The sequence below is a fragment of the Chelonia mydas genome, chromosome 3, assembly GCF_015237465.2.
Source record: "Chelonia mydas isolate rCheMyd1 chromosome 3, rCheMyd1.pri.v2, whole genome shotgun sequence".
NCBI lineage: Eukaryota > Metazoa > Chordata > Testudines > Cheloniidae > Chelonia > Chelonia mydas.
In genome coordinates this window covers 202,816,799-202,832,674 of record NC_057851.1, presented here as the reverse complement: position 1 = coordinate 202,832,674, position 15,876 = coordinate 202,816,799, and the positions used below count along the sequence as shown (strand labels likewise).

The window sequence follows — 15,876 nt, the reverse complement described above, 5'->3', positions numbered from 1 at the left end:
CTGTCAATCAAAGATGGGGACATGTGGCTCCCCCCTCTGAGAAACTCCCAGATTTTGTCTGCCTCTTCAGCTGCAGGCAGACCAGCTCCTTCCTTCTGCAGAGCAAATTTAAAGAAGAAAAAGAAGGGGGGAAAACATGGCTTAAAATCTCCAGGCAGTCAGGGTCTGCCTTTATTGGCAGAGAGGATTTTCTTTCTCCTTAGTAGCTGGCACTCCCTCTGTACCCTTGCTCGCTCAGATGGAACGCAGCCTGGCAGGAAAGGCTGAGAGAGGAAATGAGACACTGTCTCCTGCATCTTCCTTGCTGATTGAGGGCATGCATGGAGGTCTGTGCCTGTTCTTGGAGACCCAGGCCTTTCTCAAATGCCCAGGCAGGGGCCGGGCTTCCTACCACCTCCCTTCCTCAGCAGGACAACTCCCTGCAAGCAATGGCAGCACCTTCATGGCAAAATCCCCTGAGCCTGGCGCAGTTGACAGCAAAACCTTCCAGGGAACAGCAAGTAGTGACTCCCTCGTTCCCCCCCCCCGCCACAATGCTTGGGGAGTGTAGGTTGAAGCACTGTACCAAAGGGACAGGGAGGCTGTTCATCCAGCCTCTGGAGCCTGCTCTCACAGCCATATCTGTTCACCGTGCAGCAGCTGCGCAGCCCTTCCCCTGCAACTGCTGTGGTGGCGGCAGGGAGCCAGGGAAAGAGAACCTGGTAAGGGGCCATTGGGGCTAACCCTTTCCTCCATTCCATAGCATGCCCCCCGCCGCCCAGCCCTGCCATGCTTCAGGGCTATTCCTTGCCATCAGCATATGTCTACTCCTATCTTCCAGTACAGCAGATAACCAAGGACTCCCTTTGAATGTCCTCCTCTCCATGGGAGGGGAGGAGGAGGAGGGAGGATCAAGGGGCGGCCTTGTGTGGCCGTCTGAGATACCTCTCTCTTATGCCATATTCTTCTAGTTTTAAAAAAAAAAAAAAGAAGTCAGAAGGCTTCAGAGCACTTGCCGACATCAAGTATCTCAAGAGAGCCGTACAATAAAGTCAGACTTCAAGACAGATGGATGGTACATTAGCGTCACATCAGTAGATGTGACGTCTACCTATCTCCAGATCCCAATTCGACAATCTCTCAAATGCTTCCTAAGCTTTGCTGTCAGAACTCAACAGAAGAGTATGAGTCCTTGCCTTTGGTTTAGCAACTGTACTGTAAGAGTTTATAAAATTGCTAGTAATGTTAAAGTCAGCCTGGAAAGGACGGGGTTTATGTTCCCCCTTCCTGGGTGCCCACCTTGTCCAGGCCTCGCCTGGAGTCTGTCATGGGTGCCACCAAAGCAATAAGGATGCCGCAGAGCTCCAGCTTTGTGAAGGAGTCAGTTAAGGGTCTGAGTGTTCCTGGGCTCTGAGTGGGAACAGTCCTGGTCCTGTACAACGTTGCTTGTTGCAGGAAAGATAGGAGAAGTAGAGAAATCTTATGAAAACAGTCAGCCTCTCAAGGGAGTTCCCATTTATACGCTTTGGTCTCTTCTGTGAGTGGTGGTCTCCTGCATGGATATTCTTAGTGGGGCAGTGCTCACATCAGGCCACTGCAGAGCTTCCTCCTGTCCCTGCCTACACTATTGTGGCAAAGGTATCTCCACCCAGGAAGATTCTTAGGTCATTCACATGGGGTCAAGTTCTGGCCAAGTGATCTGGTCTAAACAGGAGAGCAAGCACAGCATAAACTTGCAAGAGCTCAGGGCAGTCCAGTATGATCTCAGGGCTCCTCTCCCATAGCTGGACTTATCTCAAATCCTGATCAGGACAGACAACACCAGTCAGTCATGTCAGACATCAACAGACAAAAGGAACAAGGTCTACAGTCCTTCAAAGAGAAACACACTTCCTGATGACTTGGGCAAAGGAGAATCTGCAATCAACGTGCTCCCTTCACATCCAAGGCAGAATTGAACGTTACAGGTGACCTGGCTCTGTAGGCAGAAGTTAAATAATTCAGAATGGAAACTACACCCAGAGGTGTTTCATCTCCTGGTAAAGAAATGTACGCCTGGTTTATACTAGAAAATTAGGTTGGTTTAACTGCTTAAGTCAGGGGTGTTAAAAATCCACACCCCTGAATGGTGTTAAGCTCACCTAAGTCTCTGCGCAGACTGTGCTAAGTCAATGGAAAAATTCTTCCATTGACCTAAGTACTGGCTCTCAGGGAGATGGATTATCTCTGTTGACGGGAGAACCCTGCCATCAGAGTAGATAGTGTCTACACTGAAACTCTACAGCGGTAGATCTGCTTGCCTCCCACCTGAATTACAAGGTTTCAGTATTATTCTCTTGCTGGTGGGATCACAGAGCCAAGGCAACAAATGCCTTGTAGCGATGGCCAGAAGGGACTGATGTTTGTCTCTCCTCCCCAGAGTGCTTCAGGAGAGAAGCAGCACTGGTAATTCTGGTAGCCCCATTTTGGCCGAGAGGCCTTGGTTCTCTGATCTCGTTACATGATACAAAGTCCGCCCATCTGCTTTCCATCCATAAGGGATATGCTGTTGCAAGGGCCAGTCATGCATCAGGTTTTTTAACCTAACTGCCTGATTTTTGAACAGAGCCTCTTAAACCAAAGAGGTTATTAGTTTCCAGGAATAAATCTAATTCAGCAGATTCAAGAGCCTGGTTGAGCTTTAACCATTGGTGCTAGGAGCAGGATATCACCCCCCACATCTGCATCGGTGTGGCATATTCTCCGATTTCTTCAAAATGGACTCTGGTTAAGCCTGACAATTCAGACTTTCAAAGGCCAAGTTGCTGCTTTGTCTGCTATGCTTAGTGCAATAGGCAAGTCGTGAATTCCATCTTACCCCAATGCCCAGCATTTCTTCTGAGAGCAGCATCTTTTCTACATCCTCTTGATGTGCATCAGGTTCTTCTGTGGGATCTTAACCTGGTTCTCAGGATCACTACAGGCCCTTCGTCTGAGCTGCTTGTGAAGGTGTCCCATTACTTTCTAACCATTAAAATGGCCTTTTCTGATGACAGCCATGTCTCATAGCAAGTTGAGTTAGGAGATGATTTTTGTGGAGCCTCAATACTGCACATTCCATAAGGCTAAAGGAGCACTCTGAACTGATCCTGCCTTCATACTAAAGAGTAACCCCCGGCTCCATAGAGCACAAGAAATTATTCTTCCATCCATCCTTCTCTCCTGTTCGGTGATTACAGAAAAAACACTTAAATATTACTGTATCACATGGGATACAGATATTATAAATGAGATTAAAATAGCAGTGTAGAGACACCAGCCCAAGTTGGAATGTCAGACATTGCTATTTTTAGCCTTGTACCCAAACCAGGTCATGGACTCAGAGACTTGGTGCTGTGGGCTTTTCTTTGAAGTGATGACATACCCAGGGAGTGCTTAGTTTTTTTTCCCGAGGCCATGGAAATGTCTCAACTGGCTCAGAGGTGGAGCTACGCCTCCCCAACCACTGACAAGTTTGGTCTGCCTCTAAGCTTGCATAGAGCAGAGGACCCAATATCATGGATCTGTCGACCTCATTATTCCAAAAAAGGAAATTTTGGGGCAAGACATGGATACATTTTCCTAACCTTTTGTCTTAAAGGAGAGCTTTGGTGAAGACTACTTTTAGAAGCTGAATCTTGAGCTTTCCCGAGCTAGATGGGAAAAATCATAGCAGCTGGCCTGACTCTGCCTACTTGTATTGTAACCACTGAGCTATAATATAGTACAAATGGATTGAAAAGTACAGATCTGTAGCATGTAGTGTTTGCTATTTCAAAGGCTTAGTTGATATCTAAAATAATTTGTGCATTACATGTGTCTGGCTGCACTTGAGTCCTACTGAGGGAGGTAAATCTCTGATCTAGAGTGTGGAAAGTTGAGTAACCAAGCCATATTAATTTTCTGTCTTCGTACCTAGGCACACCGTTCCTGCAGCCTTATGGAAGGATGCTCAAAGCAAAGGCCAGCCATGGTATGAGGACACTTTGGGATCCAACCATCCTGTAATCCTTTACTTGCACGGAAATGCAGGAACTAGGTAAGGAACAAGCATCAGTTATAAAGAGGGATAGCATTTCTTCAATTGTATGTATTCTTGTTTACATTGGATTCCAAAATCGGGCCAGATAATGCCAGAGCAGTTTGTTTCTGTGGGTTAAAAAATAACATCTCTTTTTAAAAATGGAAATACTTTGGATTTAATAAGTGTGGGGAAGGGAGAACTGACTACGCTGGATTTACTGCTGGAATGAGTTGTCATCAGTTGCCTTTCCAATGCATTGTCTATCACACTCCTTCATCCAGAGGTCTGGGTATGAGTGGGACAGGATGAGTGTTCCATATGCTTCGCGGAGTGGCAAGAAGCTTTCGAACTTACTGGGTCAAGTGTGGGAGGGAAGGGAGCACTTATTTCCAGCATTGTCAAATGTCTGGCCACGTAAACTGCGGAATGAAAATAGCGGTGAGAAGTTGGCTATGCCACTTTGCTCATGTGCAGCCGAAACACGAATGCCAGATGCTGCCGTCAGTTCATTTTATAATTTCATGTTGAGGAAAGGAAAACAAAGGCAGAGAGAGCAGTTGTTGAGTTTGTGTAAGTTTTGTTATTGTGTTTATATTGGATATGTGTTTAGAGCGTAGGATAGGAGCATTTTATAAATCCAGAATAACTGTAGATACCTTTTTGTGTGTGTGTAAATTCTCAGGGCTTTGTTCTGGGGTGCTAAAAACCATTAGTATGGTAGGACCTTACATCAGCGGTTTCCGCAGGCATCAGCATGTGTGGGCAAGCTTACCATCCTATTTCTGTGTCTGTCCCCTTTTCCTTACCAATCTGTATATTCCAAAGTACGGTGACCAGATGTCCTGATTTTATAGGGACAGTCCTGATATTTGGGGCTTTTTCTTTTTTAGGCTCCTATTACCTCCCACCCCCTCGTTCTGATTTTTCACACTTGCTATATGGTCACCCTATTCCAGGGGTTCTCAAACTGGGGGTCGGGACCCCATGGGGGTTGCGAGGTTATTACATGGGGCGTTGCAAGCTGTCAGCCTCCACCCCAAACCCTGTATTGCATCCAGCATTTATAATGGTGTTAAATATATTAAAAAGTGTTTTTAATTTATAAGGGGGAGGTCGCACTCAGAGGCTTGCTATTTGAAGGGGGTCACCAGTACAAAAGTTTGAGAACCACTGCCCTATTCCAAAGAGTATTGGCACATTTGAGAGTTCATTAACACCCATGTTCTTTTGAAGCCAACATCCATTTTAGAGAGTGTCTACACTACAGGGAATGCAATAGTTAGGTAAGGTATTTAAAATGTATATTCGTAGAATACCAGCATTTGTCCATATTTAATTAGAGACCTGGAGAAAAAAGTACAACTCTGAAGATATGTGCCTTTGGAATCTTAAATACTAATGTCTTTTCCTCCTCTTTCCCTAAATTTCCTTTCACAGAGGAGGGGATCACCGTGTGGAACTTTACAAGGTAAGTGACTCCATGCGTCCTCCAAACTGTTGCATTACACAGATTGAGCAAATAAAAGCACTAAACGTGTCATCACAAAATATCCTGGCCTTATTGTACTTTTATAGAAAACGAATTAGTTCTACAAGCCTGTGAGTATTATCTCCTGGATTTCTAGATTATATCTTTCCCTTTATAATTGGTATCAGAGTGCTGGTGCCTGTAAAACGATCTGATTGCCATGCTGCTTATCCTGTGAAATTCCCTTTAGCAAAGCCTTCTTAATTCAGGTCATTTATCCAGCGCAATTTGGCAACTCAAAAGAGGCAGATGACTGTTTCTTTTCCTCCAAAACAAAGAGCAACTGAGTTTCGGCAACATGGCACCTAGTGTTTAAAGAGAACGTAATGAAAATATCTCGATTTTTAGTTTCCTGGGAACCACTGCATTCTGTAAGACATTTTCCATTTGCCCAAATGGACAAATTAGCTTTGTAGTTATTGTATACATGAGCAAGAAGAGCAGGCAATGTCTGTTTAAAAAACACACCACAACTGCTGAAATAAATGGAGCCTGTGCGTAGTCTAGTGGATATAGCAGAGGACTGAGTGTGCAGACACTTGGGCTCTAGTCCTGGCTCTGCTGCTGCCTTGTGGCATGACCTTAGACAAGTCACTTAACCTGCCTGCCTCAGTCAGCTCATCTCATATAGGTTGTAACAGCTGGACTCAAAAATTATACTTGGTCCATTTGCCAATGGTATGTAAAAAAGAAACCTCTGTAAGTCATGTAGCAGCAAACTCAAATTGGCTAGGTTCTGACCCCTTTCTTTGGGGCTGCCTGTAGGTTCTGAGCATCAGTGGAGTTGCCCAGAGTCTGGAAAATACCAGAGCTCCTTAGAAAAGATGGAGCAGTTCAGGTAGTTTTCCCTAACTTCCCTTGCCCAGATTACAAATTTCTGAGCAACTTGGTATGTCTTGCAGGTTGCAGCAATGAGATCAAGATAATGTCACTCTGCTGCATGGAAAATAGATGAGCATCAGATGTTCGGGGGTGATTATTTTGGTGAGGTGTGAAGAAGATCACTAGAAAAATTGAGAAACAACAATGAGTAAGCTAGTGGAAGGAGAGAGAAATGGAGTGGAGCAGCCCTTCTCAGCTCCGGTAGTTGGGTGGTGGTGCCAGGGAAGAAGAAAATGCAAATCTTTAGACACGGACCTGCTAAGACCAATATGAAAGTTGGTGATGTGGGAGTGGAGACAAACCTGCGATGTCCACTGACAATGCTCCGTTGAAGTTGAGTTTCTGCCCCTCCCCTAAACGCACCCTGGTGTCTTGGCATAATAATTTCTAAAGCACTTCAGGGTTAGCTGATGAAAAGCCCTGTATAGGCACATATATGATTATGGATTACACTGTTTAGGAATAGTGTAATCCATAATCCCTGGGGGGGCCCTGCCGCTCATGGGGGTTGGGAGTTGGGAGGGGCTCCTGCCAGCGGCAGGAGCTGCTGGAGTTCCTCTGCTGCCAGGGGTGGCTGAGGAGCTCTGGGGTGGGAGCTGGGGGGGGATTCCCTGCCACCCTGCAGGTCTGGGGAGCTGCTGGGGTTCCCCCGCTGCCTGTGGTGACTGGGGAGTTTGGGGGCCTGCACCGGCTGGTCAGTGGCAGAGGTCCCACGTTGGCTGGGCTGCTGTGGTGCCCCAATGGCACTGAGGTCTCTGGAAATCACGGAATCAGTGACTTCCGCAACCTCTGTGACGAAATCGTAGCCTTATACGTAATTACTGTCACCCTATTCTTTTGGTGACCTTTGTTGTGGTGTTGGAGAGCTGATCCAGGCTTCTTTGTTCTGCATATCACAGGCCTGTCCTGTTCACAGCAGTAACTGAAACAATGAGAGCATTGTGTCTTGGAACTACGTATTTATTGGACACAAGCACAAAGAGTTGTAGGGAAGACATTGTCCTGTGTACCATCCAGGGGCATGACAGCAAAAAGGTTCTGTTTATAGTTCTTGAAAAATGTATAGAGCCAGCCTTTCCTTACCCGCTATCCCCCAGCGCACCACACTGAATGTGTCAGAGTAAATCAGTCTTGTAAACCTAATAGCCATGTGCCTGATGACTAGAACAGGCCACTCTTAGTTTCAAAGTATTCACACAAAGGAGTTGCCCTGATTGCTCCAATTTTCTTATGTAGACAAGACCTAAAAATGCCAAAATAGACTTTAGCCACTGTAGGTCCTTTAAAATGTTGTAAGTTGGTACAAAGTGGTTAAGATCTGGAACTTTAACATCACTTTTGCTAAGGCATTTTAAAAACAAATTCCTTTGTTAATGTGGCAATTTTTTGCTTGTTTGCAACAGAATTTACAAGAGTCATCAGTGCTAAGACATAAATGTAAATCTTCATGATAACAGACCAGTTTTCTGAACAATTTGTTTTAGATGAGACGTTTGTGCTTGTTAAAAACATTCAAAATCTAAAACAGCCACTTTCGATCTATCATACATGTTAATGTCATTAAACGTTCACAAGCATCCACAAAATATATTCCATGTATCAGCTGGGTAGGAACAGCTTGTACATTTGAATAATATAAATAAGGTAGCCTTTGTACTGTTTCACTGAAAAATCTAAAGGTTGGGGTGTGGGGTAGACAGCAGCAGAATTTTGAAATCCCTAATGGTAAAATAGTTCCAGAAGAGGCTGTAGCCGGAATGATATCTGTCTCCCTTTGGATTTTTGCTTGATTTTTCAGATTGCACTGATACAAACAAGGCAAGGTGTTGTCTATTGTTCTCCCAAACTTAAAGCTGGTGTTCATACAGATGCAAATAGTGCTTCCTTAAGACACTGTCACTTGTGCAAAACTATAAAGCCGAGTGAGTATTTACAGTCTCAAAGAAAAAATTCATGCTTCAAGGGAACATTTAGAAAAACTGTAAGGCTCTTGAGTGGTTCGTCTTGTAGTTTATTACTGGTGCTATACAAAAAGCGACCTTAAGGGTTCTGCTTCAAGCCATCACATCTGGAAGAGTGTGGAGTACTGATCAAAACCAGATGAGGGTAACAATGAAATGTTCAGACTCTTCTGGGAGCGCATGTAGAACAAATACCTCTGTGGAATGGTCTGTCTATTTTAGGTACTCCTATGACTCCCATTACCATAGCAGCCAAGCACCTAGCTGTCTTTAATGTGTTTATTCTCACAGCACCCCTATTGTCCCCATTGCATAGATGGGGAACTGAGGCACAGAGGCTAAGTGACTTGCCGATGGGCACATTGAAGTTTAAGGCAGATCAAGGAATTGAACCCAAGTGTCATGAGTTCCAGGCCCCCACTCTGACCACAGGACCATTCTTCCTCTCTGTCTGAGGCTGGGGAAATAAGCAGAAACAAAATTACAATCTGAAATAATTGGATGTGTGCAAGCCCTTGCCTGGATCATTGCGTATTCCCTTCTTCTAGATGTTGGATCGTTGCCATAAATTGGAACACGTGCCGTGGAACAAAGCTCTCTGTTGCTGGGTGTGACGTTTAAGTGACAGTACAGCTGTTACTCTGTTTGTGGCTGTGTGTTAAATACTTTCTTTTTCTGTTTAGGTTCTAAGTTCCCTTGGTTACCATGTAGTCACATTTGATTATCGAGGTGAGTGTGTGTTTGTTTGTTTGTTAGAAAGCTGTGTTTGGCTCTGTCTGTCTTATCTGGACACTGCTAATTCTGATCTTACAGCTAACTGCTGTTTTTTACAGTTTCAGAAGCTGTTACCAGTTAGTTAGACATTTCTTGAATTTTCATTGAGTTCTTAAAATCTCAGTAGAATGTGTTACGTTCTTCAGTGTTTCTCTGATTTGTCTTTTCCTGTGTAGCACATAAACCATGAGATCTTACTACCTTTTCCCCTTCTCAAAGCATGTAATTATATGACCCGCATCACGATAGTATCTGAATGCCTCACAGTCCCAACATCCCTCTGAGGCACAGCAGTGCTATTATCTCCAGTTTATAGGTGTGAAACTGAGTCAGAGAGAGGCTATGTGATTTGCCTATAGTCACCCAGGAAGTCTGTGCAGAGCAGGTAATTGGACCCAAGTCTGCCCAGCTGTAGGCTAGAGCCATAATCACTGAACCATCCTGAAACTCATGGATTGAATGGCCACTGCTGCAGCAATATATTCTCTGTATTTTTTAAGACAAAGTCTGAGCTATCTATAGGTTTCTTTACTACCCTCCCCAACTTTTGGCGTGCTTCCAGCAGACAGGTTTTGAAAGCAGTTCATTGGGAATGCCACCCACTGGCCGTGCAACAATTGGATGTCTGGAACTCTGCTCAGCAAAATCTACATTACATCTACTGTTAGTAATGCAGGGAAGTCCATACAATTTCCACTGCTAACAAGTGGTACAAGGCATAGGCTGTTTTAGTTCAGTACTCTTTTCCTAAATCGCACAGGCTGAATGCTATCTTTTCTCCAGGCTTGATCTAGTAACGTGTTGCTGCCCTTTCAGAGCATTTCACACCTGCTGTTCAAGGAGAAAAGTCTTAAATATAAATTGTTTCCAAAAGCTCATAAAATTCCTTGTCATAATCTTTTAATTTTAACTCACAAAAGGACCAAGTGAACATCTTAGACTGGGTTGGTGTATAATCCTGCATTAGCTTGTTGAAGGATTTGACCCAAGCCATATATATAAATATGCTACTTACAGTCGGCCACAGATTATCCTGGTGTTCTGATCTGTGAACCAATATCAAATGCCTGTTGAGTAACAACCTCTTGTAGCTCAGCAGCGACTCTGTTGGACAAGGTCTCGGCAGAATCTACTGCACAGCTTGTACCCCCTCTCTTTAGAGATCAAGCATCCAAATGTTTTGAGAATTTGTTCCTTGCTCTTGCTGGTGTGTGTTACCTCTGTATTTGGCACTGGTGTGCCTGCTGCTGCAATACTGTGTCCAGTTCTGGCGCCCACAGTTTGAGAAGGATGTTGGTGAATTGGAGAGAGTTCATAGAAGAGCCATGAGAATGATTAAAGGATTAGAAATCATGCTTTTTAGTAATGGACTCAAGGAGCTCAATTTATGTAGCTTAACAAAGAAAAGGTTAAGGGTGACTTGATCACAGTCTGTAAGTATCTAAATGGAGAACGAATATTGAATAATGGTCTCTTCAGTCTAGCGGAGAAAGGTCTAACATGATTCAATGGCTGGAAGTTGAAGCTAGACAAATTGAGTGGAAATGAGGCATACATTTTTAACAGTGAGAGTAAATTAATCATTGGAACAACTTACGAGGGGTCACGGTAAATTCTCCATCACTGACCATTTTAAAATCAAGATTGGATGTTTTTCTAAAAGCTTTGCTGTAGGAATTATTTTGATGATGTTCTCTGGTCAGGAGGTCAGACTAGATGACTACAGTGGTCCCTTCTGGCCTTGGAATCTGAATCTGAGGAGAGGCATTTAAGACCTGAAAGTGGCCGCTCTGCATGCAAGAACTGGCCTATAGTGGAACCAGAAATGCAGGATACTGGAACATTCACTTCCAACAGGAGCACCAGCTCTTGCTTTCATTGTCTGCCAAACCTACAATATGCCTGGCAGCTGACAGTAGCCAAGTTCTAACAGTAGAAGCTTGACTGAGGCTTTAAGCAAGACACGCTGAGACACTGTGCTGTGCCAGTCTTTTTTTTTTTTTTTTTTTTTTCCTTCCAGCTTTAGTTTGGCGTGCGGATACAATACAGCAAGCAAGAATATTCTCACGTTTCAGATGCCTTCACAGTTGAGGGCATGCAGCTTATTGATGAAGGCATAAGAAATGCCTTATTTTGCTGGATGGCTTAGGTGTGACTTAAAATATTTGTGTTTCAGGGTGGGGAGATTCTGTGGGCACTCCGTCAGAGAGAGGAATGACCTATGATGCACTCCATGTTTTTGACTGGATAAAAGCAAGAAGTGGAGACAATCCTGTCTATATATGGGGGCACTCCTTAGGCACAGGGTAAGCCTCCAATTCAGATGGCAGCTCTCTAGAATAATCAAAGTAGATCTATGTTGTTCTTTGACAAATGTAGTGTCATTTAATGGATAGTGGCTATAATCCATTCTGATTTGTGTCTAAATTATTTTGCAGTGATTAAATTCAGATTCATTCTTTGCTCTTTTTAATTTAGGAAATGGGATAGTGAATAGAACTTGTATCCTAAAATTCCAGAGGGCTGGATTGGAAATTAGAAGGCAGTAAGATCAGCATTGCGTCATGTAATTAGAGAAATAATGGGCAGATAGTGGGGAAGAATCATCAGTGGTGTAAGCAGGCCCAGTTCCATGGATAGCAGTGGAGTTGCACCCCTTCATACCAGTGTGTTGAGTGTGTGTTTTTTTTTTAAAGCCATACCCACTGGATTCCATCCTGTACACTCTTGAAAGGGTAAATTTTTGTGTAGCTGGAAGATATATTTCTCAAACTATCTAACTGCACATGTGCATGATTTACAGATCAGCACTGGGGCAATTAAGCCGTTAAAATGGTGATTTCACGTGTAGAAATGAAGTATGAAAAATTCTTTAAAAGTTAGACGCAGCAACAAAACTGACTGCATTGCCTTAATTGGCAGGATACGGATTGTGAAGTCGTTTCAGACACGGTCTGGCTATTGGTTCATAGTAAAAAGTTTTGGAATCACTGACTTAATAAGGCAACCAAACCAACTGCTTTTTGTTGTCTTTTGCGACCACCATTGCATATATGCATCCTCCACCCTGGCGCCGGGACACTAACACTGGCCTGCAGGCAGGGGAGACCCTCAGGGGAGGGCGAGTTGGAGAGTGAGCCTGCTCTGCACTCACCCCTCAGCACGGCTCCTGTCCCACAGGCTGGGCCCGTCTCCGGGCATTGTGACCCAGCGCATGGGGTTGCAGCAACACCCATGTTTGGCCTAGCCACCTCTCCATAAAGACAGAAGAGCAGCCAGGCCAAATGTGAATGAGTGGAGTTGTGACCCAATACTTAGGGTCACAGTGCCACTGAGGTTTGGTGCGACTGCTCCTCTGTCATGGGGAGGCCTGGCCAAACCTGAGGGGTGCTGCGCCCTTGTCCACCAGACCATGATGCCCTTACCAGGGACTTGGGTCCAGCTGCACAGGACAGGAGCCACTTCTAAGGGGTGAGCGTGGGGCAGGCTCATTCTCACACACCCTCCCCTGAGAGCTGGGCTGGGAGAAGCAGGTGTGCACCTAGGCCAGGGCCCAGTGATGGGTTAATTTGGCCCTGGACATGGCAACCCATCTAGAACCTTCCTGTGTCCCACTTGTGGGTCAGGACCCACCATTTGGGAAACACTGTATTAAGCTGCCTGCAAATTTAACTTGTGGCACTTCAGAACTGAGTGAATTTCTGGAGAGAGCTGACTTTTGTTAACGACATTGCAAAGCTCTTCCCAGAATTGAAAGGAGGAATTACCCCACGGAAATGGGAACACTATGAGGATATGTGTTCCCAGATCTGTCACCATTGTAGACATTAGACTATCCTGCTTTGAGCAGGGGGTTGGACTAGATGACCTCCTGAGGTCCCTTCCAACCCTGATATTCTATGATTCTATCATAGTGTGTAGTTTATGATAGGCAAAGCCTGCAATGGAAGCACTGGGATATTTTATATTTACAAGAGAGAATAAGTGTCTGGTCTTAAAAGGGGAGGGGCAGGGAATTTTTTTCAAAACACCCTGCCAGAACCCTGCCCGTACAGTAGAATGCAGTTGTCACTTCAGATTTTTCTGCCTGTCTCTCTCCTGTCTTTGAAAATGTGCTGCCTTTAATTAATAAACAGCTGTATTTCTATAAATACTGGCACGCTCAAATTGCCACCGGTTCTGTATTGCTGGAATGCCTGCTGTTGCACAAATCATATGGGTAACAGTGAAGTGTGAATATTAAATGGTAAGTGTTTATCTGAAATTTGTAAGCTTCCATCTTCTCTCCCTCCACTCAACCCGCAGTCCTCCTTTAGGGCCTTGTCTGCACAGCTGAAAAAGGTGTGGTTTACCTTTTGGTAACTAATATGCATGAGCTGTCCCATGACAAAAACACAATGAAGACTAAGAGGTAAACTAGGTAAGATCATGCCCAGTGCTTTTATAGCGGTGAAGACAAGGCCCAAGGTCTCAGCTTGCCTGATGAGCTGAAATTTGTAAGCTCTTGAGCTGTGCATCCCAGAGCACAGTTACCTATTCCAGAGTGAAAAGAAAAGGAGTCCTTGTGGCACCTTAGAGACTAACAAATTTATCTGAGCATAAGCTTTTGTGAGCTACAGCTCACTTCATCGGATGCATCTTATGTCTGTATCTGTACGAGTTTTTTCATGAAGTTGATAGATTTCCACTCCATACGGCTAAATGCAGTGCCTTGCATAATGACAGGTTTCAGAGTAGCAGCCGTGTTAGTCTGTATTCGCAAAAAGAAAAGGAGTACTTGTGGCACCTTAGAGACTAACCAGTTTATTTGAGCATAAGCTCAAGCATAAGATGCACAAGTACTCCTTTTCTTTTTGCGAATACAGACTAACACGGCTGCTACTCTGAAACCTATTCCAGAGAGTGTGTGTGTGTCACGGGAGCTCAGCGGTAGTGGGGGCCAGCAGAGGAGAATTTGTGGGCAGTAAGAGGACCGGAGAGCCTGTGGAAGCAGAGTCTTTGGGAAGCAATGTGTGAAAAGAGGGGGAATGGGGGTCTGCTGGAAGGTTTCAATGCAGGAATGCTGGTCATGTTAGGAGAGTGCGTGGAGCATGAGTAAGGCTACGATTTAGTCACAGGTATTTTTAGTAAAAATCACGGGCAATAACCAAAAAGTCACGGCCAGGGACCTGCAGTGAGGTTTACTAAAAATACCCCTAACTCTAGGGCTGCCCCAGCTGCTCAGGCAGTCCTGAGGTCAGCCACGCCAGCAGCTGCGGAAGTCCCGGAAAGTCACGGAATCCGTGACCTCCTTGAAAGACTCGAAGCCTTAAGCATGAGGAACTAGGGAGGGCAGATTCTGTGTCTGAACTTAAGAAAAATCCTGCATCTCTCATTGACTGTGACTCATCTCCTAGCTACCTCTATGTCCAAGGAAATGGAATCTGGCTGAATAGCAGCTCCTTTAATCTCCAGTCATATAAAACAGAGCAGTAGGGAAGAGGAGGAAGTATTTTGAGGTGTTCTTTAAGCCCTCTGAAAGTCTTTCCAGTATCCGAGTGTTAAGAATTGCAAAACATCAGTCAGTTGAGCCACTCACTGTCTTGCCCTGTTGCCTACACTTCCAGCCCTGATGCTGGCTTGAAGTGCAGCTGTCTTGAGATCAGTCTCAGAGATGGATCTTCCAAGTGACAGTACGGCATGCTATCGCTTTGAGTTGCTGCTGGTCTTTAACAGCGAGTAACGAAAACGCTTGATTTAACACTAAATTTATTTTTTTTCCTTTTAGAGTTGCAACAAATTTAGTGCGACGTCTTTGTGAAAGAGGTAAGGCTAATGAGAAAGGGGCACTTGCTCTGTGGCACACGTTGCACGTATGGCCCTAACTGCTGCTTGGTTATCTGCTCGCTTACCTTGGTCTGACTTCACTGCAAAAGTAATTTTATCTTATGCTTTTGTATAGTATACTCTTACTTGGAACATAATTCCCCAAAACTTATCTTTTAGTATTATGTAAGCCTTTCCCAATGCAAACCATGGCATCCGTCAGTGTGAACTTTGTCTCTCTCCTTCGGTGGTTGTATTACCAAAAATTATTTTATTTTATTCAGAACTTTTAATGTCGTATGGCTAGATGGAGTATTTTAGTTTTTAGTTTGGCAGCTTTCATAAGGGTTGAATTAACTTAGATACCGCTTCTTCCCCACTCCAAAAATGCAACTGTAAAGCTTTCCAATATTCATCACAGCTCTTTAAAATGACTTCATGAGCTTGACCGTGACCTCAGTATGCATATTTGTGCTGCACACGTTCCCAGCCATAACTCAGTGGTTCAAGGGAGGATCTGAGGCACATGTAATTGTTTTATGTACCTTTTCAGACATTAAGAAATGGGTAACTCATGTCACTATATCTGAGAGGAGAAAATATTGTCTCACTTTGCAAATGTACCCTGTCTTGTAGCATCTCTAGCATATAAAGATTGCCCCACTGTAGCTCCACTTCTGATATATTTGCTCTGCTTTGTCGTAATTCACCGGTGTTTAGTGCATTAACAGGCTGTGCTGTGTGCTCCTATTTCAGAAACTCCTCCAGATGCCCTAATACTGGAATCACCATTTACTAATATACGTGAAGAAGCAAAAAGCCATCCGTTTTCAGTGGCAAGTACAGACTTCAGTTTTTATTACCTCGTAATTTTAGTCACAAAAACTTAACATATTTAAAAATTA

General features: G+C 44.3%; 1 protein-coding gene across 2 annotated transcripts in view; it reads left to right on the top strand.

Moving 5' to 3' along the window:
• ABHD12 (abhydrolase domain containing 12, lysophospholipase) overlaps positions 1–15,876 on the top strand; it is a 54,222-nt gene that overhangs the window by 25,713 nt on the left and 12,633 nt on the right. For both annotated transcript variants that reach the window (XM_037896373.2, XM_043544215.1), the window contains exons 4-9: positions 3,917–4,036; positions 5,459–5,489; positions 9,076–9,121; positions 11,343–11,472; positions 14,934–14,971; positions 15,728–15,807. In XM_037896373.2, coding sequence (XP_037752301.1) covers positions 3,917–4,036; positions 5,459–5,489; positions 9,076–9,121; positions 11,343–11,472; positions 14,934–14,971; positions 15,728–15,807 — 445 coding nt within the window. The remainder of the gene's footprint in view (positions 1–3,916; positions 4,037–5,458; positions 5,490–9,075; positions 9,122–11,342; positions 11,473–14,933; positions 14,972–15,727; positions 15,808–15,876) is intronic.